This window comes from Microchirus variegatus (assembly GCF_963457635.1).
Source record: "Microchirus variegatus genome assembly, chromosome: 7".
Taxonomy (NCBI): domain Eukaryota; kingdom Metazoa; phylum Chordata; class Actinopteri; order Pleuronectiformes; family Soleidae; genus Microchirus; species Microchirus variegatus.
This window is the reverse complement of record NC_139808.1, coordinates 12,326,506-12,340,243: the sequence shown is the minus strand read 5'-3', so window position 1 is coordinate 12,340,243 and position 13,738 is coordinate 12,326,506. Positions and strand designations below refer to the sequence as shown.

General features: G+C 39.2%; 1 protein-coding gene across 1 annotated transcript in view; it reads right to left on the bottom strand.

Annotated features, from left to right (window-relative positions):
* grip2b (glutamate receptor interacting protein 2b) overlaps positions 1-12,802 on the bottom strand; it is a gene marked incomplete at both ends in the record, with an annotated part of 96,759 nt that extends 83,957 nt beyond the window's left edge. The window contains one exon of the mRNA XM_083892812.1: positions 12,646-12,802. Within this exon, the coding sequence (XP_083748938.1) occupies positions 12,646-12,802 (157 nt within the window). The remainder of the gene's footprint in view (positions 1-12,645) is intronic.
* Between the last annotated feature and the right edge of the window lie 936 nt (positions 12,803-13,738).

The window sequence follows — 13,738 nt, the reverse complement described above, 5'->3', positions numbered from 1 at the left end:
TCATATATGTTACACTTGCTACATTGATGCTGACAATAATCACAACATACACTTCAAGTACATGAATTCTGCGGCCAACATAATATTTGGTGAAAATGACGACAGAAGTTTTAAAGGTGTCAGTAAAATTAACATCAGGTATTTTTACAGTTGACTTCCTGTCTTCTTCCATTTTCCAGCTACAGGAATAAAAAAAAAACATTTTTTACTACAGTGATGTTTGTTTGTTTTTAAACTCCGTAACAGTAAATACACGACTTCTCTTCCTCCCCTCTCTGGTCTCTATCTTTTACTGACTCATGCTGCCCTTTCTCTTTCTCTCTCCCTTTGTTGCCGTCTCATTCTTTATCATCCCCAAAAATAATCTCCTTACTTGCTCTTCCCCCCCCCCCACAAGTCAACCTCTCATCTTCTGTCAAGCTCCAATTTCTTAGTATCTGTGTCATGAGAGGTTTGGAGTTAAGGGTTTAGCTATGACAAAAAATGATAGAGTGATCAAAGCAGCATGTGTCATGGGCTCAGCAGCAGAAAAGACTAATAGAAAGATGAGGAGGTGAAAGAGACAGAGAGGGGGAGGCATGTTGGAGCTGTAGCAGCGAACAGAGGAAGGAGCGGGTAGGTGGATAAGAAAACAGCAAAATTGGACAATACATTTTTTAAAAAAAGGGAGAAAGAAAAAGAGATTGAGGGAATGAGGATTGTGATTGAGCGGAGGCTGGAAGTTGAGAAGAAATGAAACAAATGGGAACAAAAGACGGGGAAAGAGTGGTGTTTTCAGAGGGGGGATAGATTGCAGCTCGCAGAAAATAGAACGAAAAAGGGCACATGAGAGGTGGAGAAGAAAAGGAGGAGGGAGGAAGAAAGAATGTGTGACAATTAATTCATTTTTTTACAATGCATGTCACAATTAATGTGACATGCATTGTAAAAAAAGGAAAAGCAAAAAAAGACTATGGTTTCCAAAAATTAATACATAATAAAAAAAGTAATAAAATAAAATCAGCAGCCACATGAACTGCATGGCTCAGAGTGTTGGCGTTCCCGTGAGGATGCAGCAGAGTTTGGAAAACAAGACCGAAAGAGTCAGCAGAGTGTGTACACTGAATGGAGCGACACCCACACATAGCAGCACACTATTTTAGGTACACTGTGTCAATTTTCTAGTCTGTTTTGTAAATTCAGAAATGTTATTTGCAGGGGATAAAACTTTATTCCACTACTCCAGCATATGCAGACTTCAAAATGAGATGTTTGTTCATAAAACTGCATTTATCACCACATAAATAAATATATATGTAGAGAGAGAGAGTTTGGGGATTCATTTTAGACGTTTGTTTTTCATTGTTTAAAACCATATGGATAATCAAATCTTTTGTGTGATTTTACAATTTGGAACAGCAATTAAGTTTATTAGCTTTTGAACAATCCCCATTCAAAGGTCCAGTTTGTAACATTAAAGACGATTTATTAGCAGAAGTTAAACAGACTACCCATAAACGTGTATGTGTATATTATCACTATACTACTACTATGACATAATGGTTTTCATAGTCTTAGAATCATACATACTACCTCATGCAATGACTTTGCTTTAAGGAAGCCAACACACTGCTCTGCCATCTTTCTAAATTTCCAAAAAAACTGCAGCCAGAGCTTACTGCTTATTTTAAAGCAGAAGCTTATAATGCATCCTCGTAAACACGTTGCCTGCACCTTAAAACACATCTAACATTAAAACATTTGCAATTACGGGAAGTTCATAAGCTGATGGAAGACTTGCCACATTTTTTCAGGACGACATCCTTTCTGCTATAAGCCAAGGCCACCATAGATCCTTGACATGCTTGGGAAAGTGAGGGGTGAGTGGAATTTGCTGCAGTTGGCAATTCCACGATTCAAGGTGACTAATTCCTATAGACACTGGATCTATAAAGCTGCTGAGAGGTGAAATATGCAAATAAAATGTGTTAAATATCTCTATATTCCGACAGCTTTCACTGATGTTTGATTAGTGACAAAGGCCTCAATTTAAAATATTAATTCCAGGATATTTCTTTAAGTATTCTACACTTAACCAAATCAGAAATCTACAAAGACATGGTTAGGCAGTGTAATGTGCACTAACTGTGTTCATGACATAAGGAGGAAGGAGGTGAATGCCCATGGAAGGAAACTAGACATTTCCCTCAGCTTTAAAATTGCAGGATGTAACTTTTGAATACAGACGAAATGTCAGTTACATTTAAACCATTGTCAAACGAGTTCACGCAATGCTGTAAAAACCCTTTCAGCTCCACATGAGTCACTCTGTGTTGATCAGAACAGCGGTGTTTAGATCTTGTGTCACAAGATGCGTCGCACACAGAAAGTGATTCATTTTACGCCAACACAGGCAGAGACAACAGCATCGTCGCACGAGCACAAAGTGAGGCGGCTGCAAAGAGGTTGTATGACTGAAAACACAAAAGAATTTGGTAACCAGCTCCCACCGTTCCATTTTTTGGCACCCTTCCCTTGGGGTACCAGAGTGAAATAGTACGGTAAGACTACCGAGTAAAGGTACTGTTCGTCGTAAAGGTACGGTAAGTCGAAACGCAAGCCTGGCCAGGTCTTTACCATTCATGACCGCACTATACTGTACCAGAACGAACCGTGTCAGCATTATAGTACTGCTTGACACAACTGTTTTTCAGATGGACGCAACATACACACTAGAAAAGCACTCGGAGAGTGCAGACCTCCACCGAGGCAGCTCAGTGCCTACAAAATACACCTTGCCGGTGCGCCTGGGTCAGAAAGCAAGTGTTGAAACCAGTGATAACGTCTATGGATCACGCCCAAAATTCACTAATCACTGTTCCTGAAAATTTCATCCAAATCTGTCCGTGACTTTTCGAGTTATATTGCTAACCAAAAGACAGACAGACAGACAAACTCCGGCGGTTAAAAAAGGTTGCATGATTTATGTTAACAAAGAGTAAACAGAGGCTGGATTACAACAAAAACAATCACTTAAATTTGCATATCATCATATTAATAGATGAACAATGACAATATCATCAGGCTATTCATTGATTTGTTTGCCAAAATTGTAAATGACTAATTATTTTCCCCTCTCCAGGTGACTAATGGTTCCAAACCAAACCCAGAATTTCTCCTCAGAGCCTTGTTGGGTGAAGTTTTTTTTCTATTGATAAAGCACTATTGTTGGTAGGAGTAGAAGCTTTATAGGGGGCTTTAAGTCTGGAATAGGTAGCTGCCATTGAGCCACTGGAATCTGTCTGTATGGAGTTGAAAATTTTGCCTGCACCTTCTCTGTCATATTTCTGTCACTCAATAACTTCTGGCAAATGTCTCTGTATCAATAATATATGCCTATCTGCTTTGTTGTGAAGACTCACAGTGCAAAAGCACAGGCACACAGACAGTGTGTGTGCAGGTGGGTCAGTTGGTGACCAGACAGGTAAGGCTCATGTGGTCTGAATGAAAAGATGTGTCATTATTAAAATACTGTGAGGAGTAGAGACATCAGCGGACAACACTATTTATTGTTGGCTATCGGGATTTCAACAAATGATAAGAAGAGCTGCAGAAACACATGATAGACCCAAGCCTTCACAGCCCCTTCACCTTTGGCTTTAACGTGTTACTCTTTGTCTGACCAGACAGCAGGCAATTAAAGTAAACATAGCAGAGAGAAGCAAACACAGCAGATCCAAAGATGTGAGGAGACAGGGGCATCCTGCAGGACCCTGAGGGATACATATAGTACAACTTTCTTTCTTTGACATTTCCAATCCATCATCAGCAAACAACCTCATCAATATTCATGATTCCCACTCGCTCTTACTCCAGGGCACACACGAACACATAATGTAATGTGCATAGGCCTTGTCATACACATACACATATAAATGTTTGTGTATAAATGTATGCGTAAAATGTAAACGCATACATAAATGTATGCATGTATGTATAAACACACAAAGGGAATGATCCTGTTTAAAACTGGCTTTTCAAAGATCCAAAATAGACATTAAGTTGTAAATCACATCTTCAGAGAATTATAGGCAAACATACAGACACAACCCCTACCTGTTTCTTGTCTGCTTGTTCCCGGGGCTGCTCACTGTGTTTTTTTTTTGTTTTTTTTACCTGCCTGTTTCTTGACTCTGATACTGTGTGTGTGTGTACTGGCATACTCGCCTCCCTGTACTCAACTGCTCGCTGGGTTTTCCCCTTCGGCCTGGCCCCTCTAACCCTCCTTGAGACCCCAAGAGACTCTGAACCTGTTTAGAGAAGTGGGCTTTGCCATTACCTGCCTTCGTGTGGCTTATCCTCTTGCCTTTAAATATATAGGACACTTCCAACTAATTATGTATTTCAGTGTACTCCAATTGGGTCCTACCCCTACCTGATCACATATATATATTCTATAGGAATATTAAAATTCATAAAAAAAACTGACTTCTAACCAAGGCTATTGCTTTACTGTTTTTCTCCAAACACAACCCTTTTTTATAGGATTTTGGTGCCTCTTCTATTTGATATGAATAGGTGCTACATGGACCACAGCAAGTCAGGATTCTTGAAATATTGTGGGTACAAATGGGTGATAAAAGTACTATGTACAAATGCTGGATCGGCAGTTTAAATGCAATGTTTATTTTATGGGTCATCGCAGAGTAATTAGGTTCTACATAATAATCTGTTGTGATGCCTTGTAAAACCGAAGCTGTTTGAGGGAGGGAAGAAAGGGAGCAAAGAAGAACGATGCATCTGACCACTGATACAATTCATACTTAGGTATTCAGTGCCACGCACAAATGTGCAAACCACAATGTCTGTGTAAGCATTAGATGACCAATTATGAGATTTTTGTGACTTTTACTTTGATTACACAAATACAACATTGTAGCTATGTTCGGAAACATACTGTATGTTTCCCGTCTCAGATCAATATGCACCTAATAATCTACTATTCCTGCTATTGCATACACGTTATAGCCTACGTCTAATCTCCTTTTCCATTCGATTATTTTTCCACTCCAGTCTTACAGGAATGGAAATCAGTGCTAATTTTAAAGCAAGAAGCTTAGTGCTCCGATACACATGCGTATACACCAGGGTGAGCCCTCCTCCTACGCACTATATCGTGTATGTGTGTGTGCATCTTAGTGAATATTCTGCTCTGAGAGCACATCCCTGTGTCACATAGCAATGTGGTCTACATTGTCTGTGTTCGCTCTCCTCCTCTCTCTCTCTCTCTCTCCCTCTCTCGCTCTCAGTTTGTGTTTGTGTGCACGTCTTGAATCTAGGCCACATCGTCAGATCTCGACTATAAAACAGCATCACATTAGTACTGGATATTTGGAAGTGAAAATAAAAAAAAATAAAAGAAATCAGCAACCAATGGGGAGAAGCAATGACAGATTTAGCCCAAACTCATCCCATGGTTTTGCATCAGTCGGATATCAAGGTTGCACTGACAGCGGATTGGATGCTTCTTGTGGCATTAATCCAGAAATGTAAGTTGTTTTTTTCATACACATTCATACCAAGGCATAACAAAACAATATCTTCACATTAATCAGATTTTAATTAGCCCTGTCCCACAAAATATATTTGCAGACTTTTCTTCACAATATCAGTGATTCAACCGTTACTTAATTCCACTTCCTGATCATTTTGATTCTGAGCAAATTCCAAGCACCACCTAGCGGGATGGATCATACTTTCGCTCCATCAATCAATGCATATCAATATTGCTGCAGTTCAAACAACTCATTTTTCAAGGTTAATACAATTATTGTAAGTCAGGTCATTGTTACTGGCTTCTAGAATAAAGCTGTGGGGCATGATTCTTGCACTGCCATCAATGGCATTACACACCTTTCTATATTTCTTCTATGGTCTGATGATATGTAATCTCTGGTATGGATGAAAATATATGCACTGTCCCTTTTAGCTCCTATAATACGTTTGAATTTTGAACAGTGTGAGTACATTTCCATGCAATAGTGTAAAATCATTATAAGGGAATATGACACCATACTGAACATTAAATATGACCGCAGCATGCTCTGAAATGATTGTTATTATTTGTACTGTGCTTCAAAGAAAAATGTTTGTGTATTAAAACAAATAAATAAATAAATAAATAAATAAAAAAGTACAACTGTGAATAATGGGGACACAGCACTATCAACGAGATCCAACTGATGGAGACAAATTAATGGACACAAATTAAATGCTTCGAATTTCAGTATAAAGACTCCTCTATTCACAGGAAGTCACTGTGGAGTGAAGTCAGGGTTAAAAGGGTTTTAAGTGAACCATTAAGAGAACCTCTCTTAGCCATGGTTTATTATAGTATGGAAATGGGAGGTAATGGACAAGAAGAGATGAAACAGGAAGTGAAGGAAGGGCATGTGTGTGTGTGTATAAAGTGAATGTAGTGTAGGGCATATGTGTGTTTGTGTGTACATGTGGGATCAGTCTTAATTTCTAGATTGGAGAAGGTAAGGAGATGGAGATGGAGTTGTAGTGCTATATGTGAATTATTCTCTCTGTCACACTCACACACTCCAGTGGTCACATCAAGAATGACACTCTGATAAACCTGAACATTCTTTTAAGCTCTACTACAAAACATTAAATAACTGCCACTAGTTTTGAAAATGTAGACAGATTTTCTGAACGTATAGAGAGTGGAGTCATGTAACTGCGTTCCAAACCTGTTAAACACAGATATACCATGTATATATATATATGTGTGTGTATATATATGTATATGTATGTATGTATATATATATATATATATATATATATATAATTGTTATTCAGAATCAGTAGAATCACAGAATCACTGTAGTATTTTAGTCTATTTTTAGTTAGATATTTATTCTATTATTATTTCTGCAATACCAAAAAAGATGAAAACAATGAAACTGCCTATGAATAAATTTGCTGAAATAAATAAGGATACATGAAAAGATTTGGTCATTACATCTCCATTTTACAGACAGGAATTTTAAATAAAAATGGTTACAGTAAAAAAAAAAAAAGAATACCCACACAGCGGAGGCCAACTGACAGCCGTTACTTTGAACACAACAACAGTGAAAAAAACACCTCAAAGCAGAAACTCAAACATGAACAACAAACCACAGCAGAAACAGAGGACAAACACATTTACAGTCGTACAGAAATATTTACACAGCACAAAGGACCGGCAGACAAATAGATAATCTTCATCTTTCTATTTCAATCACATCTTTTCACTAGTTACTTCTTTACCTCACCCATCTGTCATTTTCACATCTGTCATCCTACCTACCTACTCTACGTGTTCCTCTCTTATATACTTGAAAGGGAAGGGTGATCAGCAACATGCAACTTCACCAATTGATGTTGCTAAAACTTTTACCTACAAAAGTCGCCTTCCTCTACCTTCCCATTCTTTATTCATGCCAATGTTTCTTCACATTGTGAATCCTTCTATTTTGTTCCCTCTGCCCCCACCCGATCCTACTTCAACCCTTTCTCTGAACAATTTTCTCCTTTTTCAACATCTGATGTAACAGTATGCAACAGCATCCACTGCTACAATCAATCCCACAATGCAACAAAACGCCATAATCCAGTGGCCCGTGATGCCATGAAAGGAAAACGGTAGCTGCTTTTTTCAAACAAAGCCCTTTGCACAACAGCATTGGAGCAGTTTCTATTTCCCTCCTGCATCTGAGGCTATTTACCTCAAAGCAGAGACCTGTGCTCACTAAGCTGGTCTGTGGGACTCATCTGTCTTTGGTTCAAAAAGGTGTTGTGTCCTATATCTGAACAGGTTTGTATAAAAACACACAAAGGAAGTAACACTAAATGTAAAGTGGCACAGATACAACTCAACTCAAACTTGTGAATTAAACCCACTGTACAACACAACCAGTAGTGGAATATTTGCAACTTAAATGCACCATATGTAAGAATGTGGCCAAAAATGGTTACTACATTCCAATTCAAATTACAGTGGTCTTTTAGGTTTCGTTTTCTGACACAACTGGCAACCCGTGGTTGCTCGGCAGCTGAGACTCTACTGACTGCAATGATTGGTAGACGGCGGTAGGTGGCGCTTCATGCAAAAACATGATTTCAAAACATAAACATGATTTGCAATCTGCAAAAAAATTTTTTTTAATGCAAATATTTTGGCTGTACTGTTGTTGGTGAGTTCAGTATGTTATATGAACATTATTCCTGAGTCTCTGTGACATATATGTTATGGCCAGTTGCTTTAGATTTATTACACAATGCACCTTTAAACTGACAGACACTGATGCTATACGTAATTGGATAATTTGAATCACATTTTATAGGAAGATTTCAGTGGTTTCTGCAAAAGTTATATTAGCAAACAAATCATGTTCAGCATCCAGTGAAATAGAACCAAATAGAGACATTGGTGTTGTGTGAAATGCGCTCCCTGTGGGCAACAACAGTAGATTACATGAGAGGAATTGCCACAGGGCAATTTCCACCCAAAATCCAACCCTCCTCTTTTTTCTATGGAATGAAAACCTAAATCTGTGAAACTTGTATTAACATATTTTGCAACACATGCAGCGAGTTTCTCTCCTTCACCTTCTCCCTGACACCATCCTGGGATCTGTTAGTTTTCAAGAACAATTTTGACAATTTCTTAAATGAATTTACATTTGTTTAATAAATAAATGCAGATATGCATGCACCAGCTTGACCAGGGTCTGTTTTGCATTTACAACATATACTGCAACTATCCAGCAGACGATTAAGAGGTCAACAAGGCAACAAGTGCTAAACAGTCTATTTTGGTCTGCATCACTCTCAATTAAAAAGATGGAGCAATCAAACAGAGATTACCCTGCAGAGAGTAAATATGCAGAGATTAAATATTGGATTGGATTAAAACTATCAAACTGTAACAGTTACGTGACAAAAGAGTGAGACCACACTGAGCCAAATCCAGCCAAACCACTGCAAAGTTTCTCATTTTTTCCCCCAGATCTCATCTAAAGCAGCACTTCACAACTCAGTCACTCCTATTAATGGCTCAACGTCATCAGCTCCAGTGCAGAAGGTGAAATGAATCAACCTCTCCTGCAGTCGGATTTTTTTTCGAAGGAGAAGGAAATTGCCAAATCAAACTCTATTTAGGGAATCTTCAGTCAACCAAACTGTGCACAACAAATTACATGTTTATGAGAAAATGGTGCTTTTCAACTATCAGACAATTTTAATAAAACACCCTGGTTGAATTACAGGCTACAGAGCTACAGAGGCTCTATTTTTCCAGTAATGATAGTTCTAGGTATTGGTCAAATCGTGTTGTGTGGATGGGTTATCAAACACGTCTGCCTCTTGACCCAGACATTACAAATGGGAAGGAAATTGCCAAATTCGTTATCAGAGCCAGGTGAGTCAGATGGACTTGATAAAGAGATGTCTGCTCCCTCAAAGAGTCAGAGAAGTCTATTGAGACGACAGTGACTGTGATTCTGTGAGACCTTTACTATCCTTGTTGGTCCGACTCTGAACACACTGAGAGGTGAATGGTAAGGTAAGAGAATGAGTCAGAGATAAAGCCCACTTAGATAATTCCTAATTTTAGTTAAACGCTCCCTACGCGGTTAAATCACAAAGTTTGTATTCACATCTGTAGTAACTGGACTGAGTTGCAGATGCTGCGCATCAGACGCTAATGGCAAACTGGACACTTCAATTAGAATGTCACAGCCATTCAATAGCACATCAACTTTAAAATAGGCACATCTACTTTAAAATAGAGAACTAACTAGATGCTTTCTCACTGGATTAGAAATCTGTGACACAAGCACATCAGCAAGTCAGGCTGGTAGACTTTCAGACAGACACTCAATTGGCAGGGAAAAAATACAGGAGGAAGACAGTGTCGAGTATACAATGATGTAATACAATATGGCATAACTCAACAACAACCCAACAAAACACTCAGATTGATTTGACTGGTGGTTGGTGGTGCTAGCAGTGGAAAAACAACCAAATATGAGTTTTTTAGCTCCAGGTAAAGTGAAGCTTTGAGTCGTGGATTAGGATGTGGCTGTTTTTTTCTTTCAACCCGATTGCCCATCGAGTTTGCATCATCTGCCAGTTTCTGCAGTCTGAAAAGGTCCAACACACAACAGCTTGAACAAAGTGTGAGCCTTAACCATAACCAGTTAATGCCAAATCCTAACCTTAACCTAAACACAATGCACATCTTAAGCCTAAAACTCATGGGGACCAGCTTTTGGTCCCCACGTGGATAGAAAACGCCCTAAGGGTCCAACATTTCCTCCAGGATTTGCTATAAAACTATGTTTTCTGCTTGACGACATCTTTACACATCCCCTTCTCTTCCTTGCATGTGAAAATATGTGTTGTATGGAAAAATATCATTGGGGAGACTTTTTTTTATTATTGGCAGTGCCATCAAAAACTCTTTCAATGAATTAACTTGCATTTAATTATAACTTGAGGTCAAAGAAACGTAAATGCATCATGGTACTATATTTAAATCCACGCAATACATTTTCACATTTTAATTTCCCACCTTAAAACACCTTCCCAAAAAACTGCATCCACATTGTCTCCTCTCGTTTTACCAAAACACCTCTTTGCATAAACTGTCAAGTGCCAGTTTATATCATGTCTCTGCACATGAGCATGTTCCTTTTAACATATACAATACACATGTCAGCATATTGGCTGCTATTTTAATCCAAGACACTTTCTATATCTGTCCCTCACCTTGGCCTTCGAGCAATTTGCCGTCGGCAAATTTGAATTTTCTGCTACAGTGCACAGCTCCTGTGCACATTCTGATTTTGAAAAAATATAACAGCTGGCACTTTTGCTGCTTTTCACCTGTGGCACACAGCCATCTTGGAGGAGGAAATCTGACAGATGTGAGACAGATGTGATGTGTCCAACCTGCCCTCAAGGCAAGGTTATTATTTTCCAGCATCCCATAATTGCCTGCATTTCCCTCGTTTTAAAAAAATAAATAAAAATACCTGATACATATTCAGCACCCACACATGCACAGACACATTGTTCTGAGACAACAGGCAAATAGCTGCATGTCTCAACTGAGAACTGTGCCCATCGCCATCTGTCAGTTGCTACAATTATTGGGCAAGAGGAAGACAATCAAACCTGCCTGCACTTAAAAAGATAGGTTGACAAGTGCTGTGTGTGGCTTTGAGAGAGAGACTTACATTTTTTTTTTAAACATGCTTTTAAGGACTACTGGATGTGATACCTCTTATCAGAGAGAAAATTGGAAAAAGGCAGGTTTTCAGGTGTTTCATTATTATATTATTATTATTATTTGACTCGTGTTTTCATGCTCCCCTACCTTCAACTAATCCAAATCTCAGGTTACTGTTGTGCTGTCAAAGTGACAGAAAGATTTTATCTATTCATGACGATAAACAGCTGCAGACATTTGTGGACTAAAATTTGCCCCAGTGGAATGAGGAATGGAGAACAAACGTGGTCTGAAAGCAAACGCAAAAGCTGAGAGGCAAAGAGAAATATCATGGCCATCAAAACTGAGTCACTTCTTACTGTTGACCACAGGTGAAACTACCTCTAATAAATCAGAGGTATAGATGATCTGCATGACTATTATCCAGCATGCGAGCAAGAGGTAAATACCAATACAATAATGCACCAGTGAAATAATCCATTGGTCCAACCCACAGCACTCATTCAAGGCACGCTTAACATTTATGACCTTCTGTCGCTGCCCGACACAGGAGATAAAAGCAGCCAACGAATGGCAAAAGTTATGCGAGAAAAGAAACATCTGTTGTGCTGAAACAGAGCGGCGATTTGGCCGTCGTTTGCCTTGATACACTCACGTTCCCCTCTCGTTTTTCAAAGGTACCGTTCACTGCCCCGCAGTATAACGATTGTTTCTCTGGTGGTTGTTTGCTGAAGTTTGAAGTCTGCCTGTGATTATAGAAGTATTGTTTGATAAAATATAAATGGGGGTTCGAAAAAAACAACACTCAGACTCATCTCTCTCTCTACTAGTTTAGTATGATCAAAGAAACTTAAAAAATAAATCCTCGGAAAATCTCAGTGAAATGCTTTCCAAAGTCTTTGAAGAACATGAGGTATCTAAATTCTGGCATCGATACTGGGTGAATGGCATAACTGTAGAGCAGCTTTGAGTCGTCTTCAAGACTAGAAAAAAGCACTACATACAAACCATTTACTCTATTTACTGTGTCATCAGCATTTTACATTTCTGGTCAGTACAGCACGTGCATGGACGTGCATGTTTGCACTCTAATCTCAAAATTGTTTGAGACACAATAACATTCATACACAAACTGTATATCACACCAATCCCAGCTGACATTAAGAGAAAGTCAAGGTAACCCTTTACAGGTCACTAGCCTTAGGGCCATTAACAGACAATTAAAAATACAGTCAATTTAAAGTCTATGATTACCCGAACCTCAATTTTGCAACATTGGAAAGTCACATCGAGACAGCAGCCCAAGTGGAAACTGTACACACACACACACACACACACACACACACACCACACACACACAAAAGGGTGTGACCTCTTACCACTGATGCAGAGGCTGAAGCGGCAGAGTTTGTCATAAAGGGGGTCCGGGCTCTTAAGCTCTCCAGGTCCTCCTCCTCTTCCTCCCCCTCCTTCTCTCCTCTTCTTCTTCGGTGACATCTTCCTCATCATCTTCCTTATTTGCTCCACTTTGTCCATGTTGGCAAACCGAGATTCACCTGTCAGCCGCAGATGCCGTGCACGTTCCCGGAATCTCTTTTCTTTCGCCGAATCACGCTTCTTTTCTTCTTTTCTCCTTTTCGTGTCTTTTTTTTTGTTTTGCCTCACACCCTTTTGTGTAGTCTTTTGTGAATCGTGATAACTTTCACAACTGTACAATTTCTCGTCTCTGTCACAGAAACAGCTCAGCCATTATCGACTGTATCTTATTTTTTTCTTGTTATTCCCTCCTTGTCCTATTCTCCTCTTTTTTCTTCTTCACCTTAGGGAAAACCCCGAAGAATGAAGCAAACATGGAACTGCGAGGAAGAAGGAGTAGAAGGAGGAAGGGAAACATGGCACACCTACTCTCTCCCTCCTCTCTTGCTCTATCCCCCTTGCTCTCTCTCTCTCTCTGTACCCTCAACCCGCCCACCCACCCCATTTCACCACATCCAGCCTTGAAAAGTCTCAGCCGGTGCTTCCAGTTTCAAAGAAGACTCAGCGCGCTGCATGCTGCAGTTCTCTACACTTCATTATCTCTCTCTCTCCCTCTCCCTCTCTTTCTCTTACACACACACACACAATTTTCATTCTGTCACTTAGCAGTTTGTCTCTTTGTCTCCACAACAGCCACCACGGCCCCATCATGTTCATCGTCTCCTTTATGATCTTTTGCATAATTGTATTATTTTCCCTTTCTTTTATCATTTAATATCTCTTCACATAGTTTATTTCATCTATTCCATTCTTTCACATCATCTATCTTTCACTTATTCCAAATCATTTGCATCTATAATGTGCACATGTCGTCTGCGTGCAACAAAAAACTAAACTTAATGTGTTCTAACTGATATCAAGGGTTACATTGTCAAAAAATGGCATCATAACATAATGGAATAACAAAAAGCTCTATTATTATCTCTTCCCTCTCCT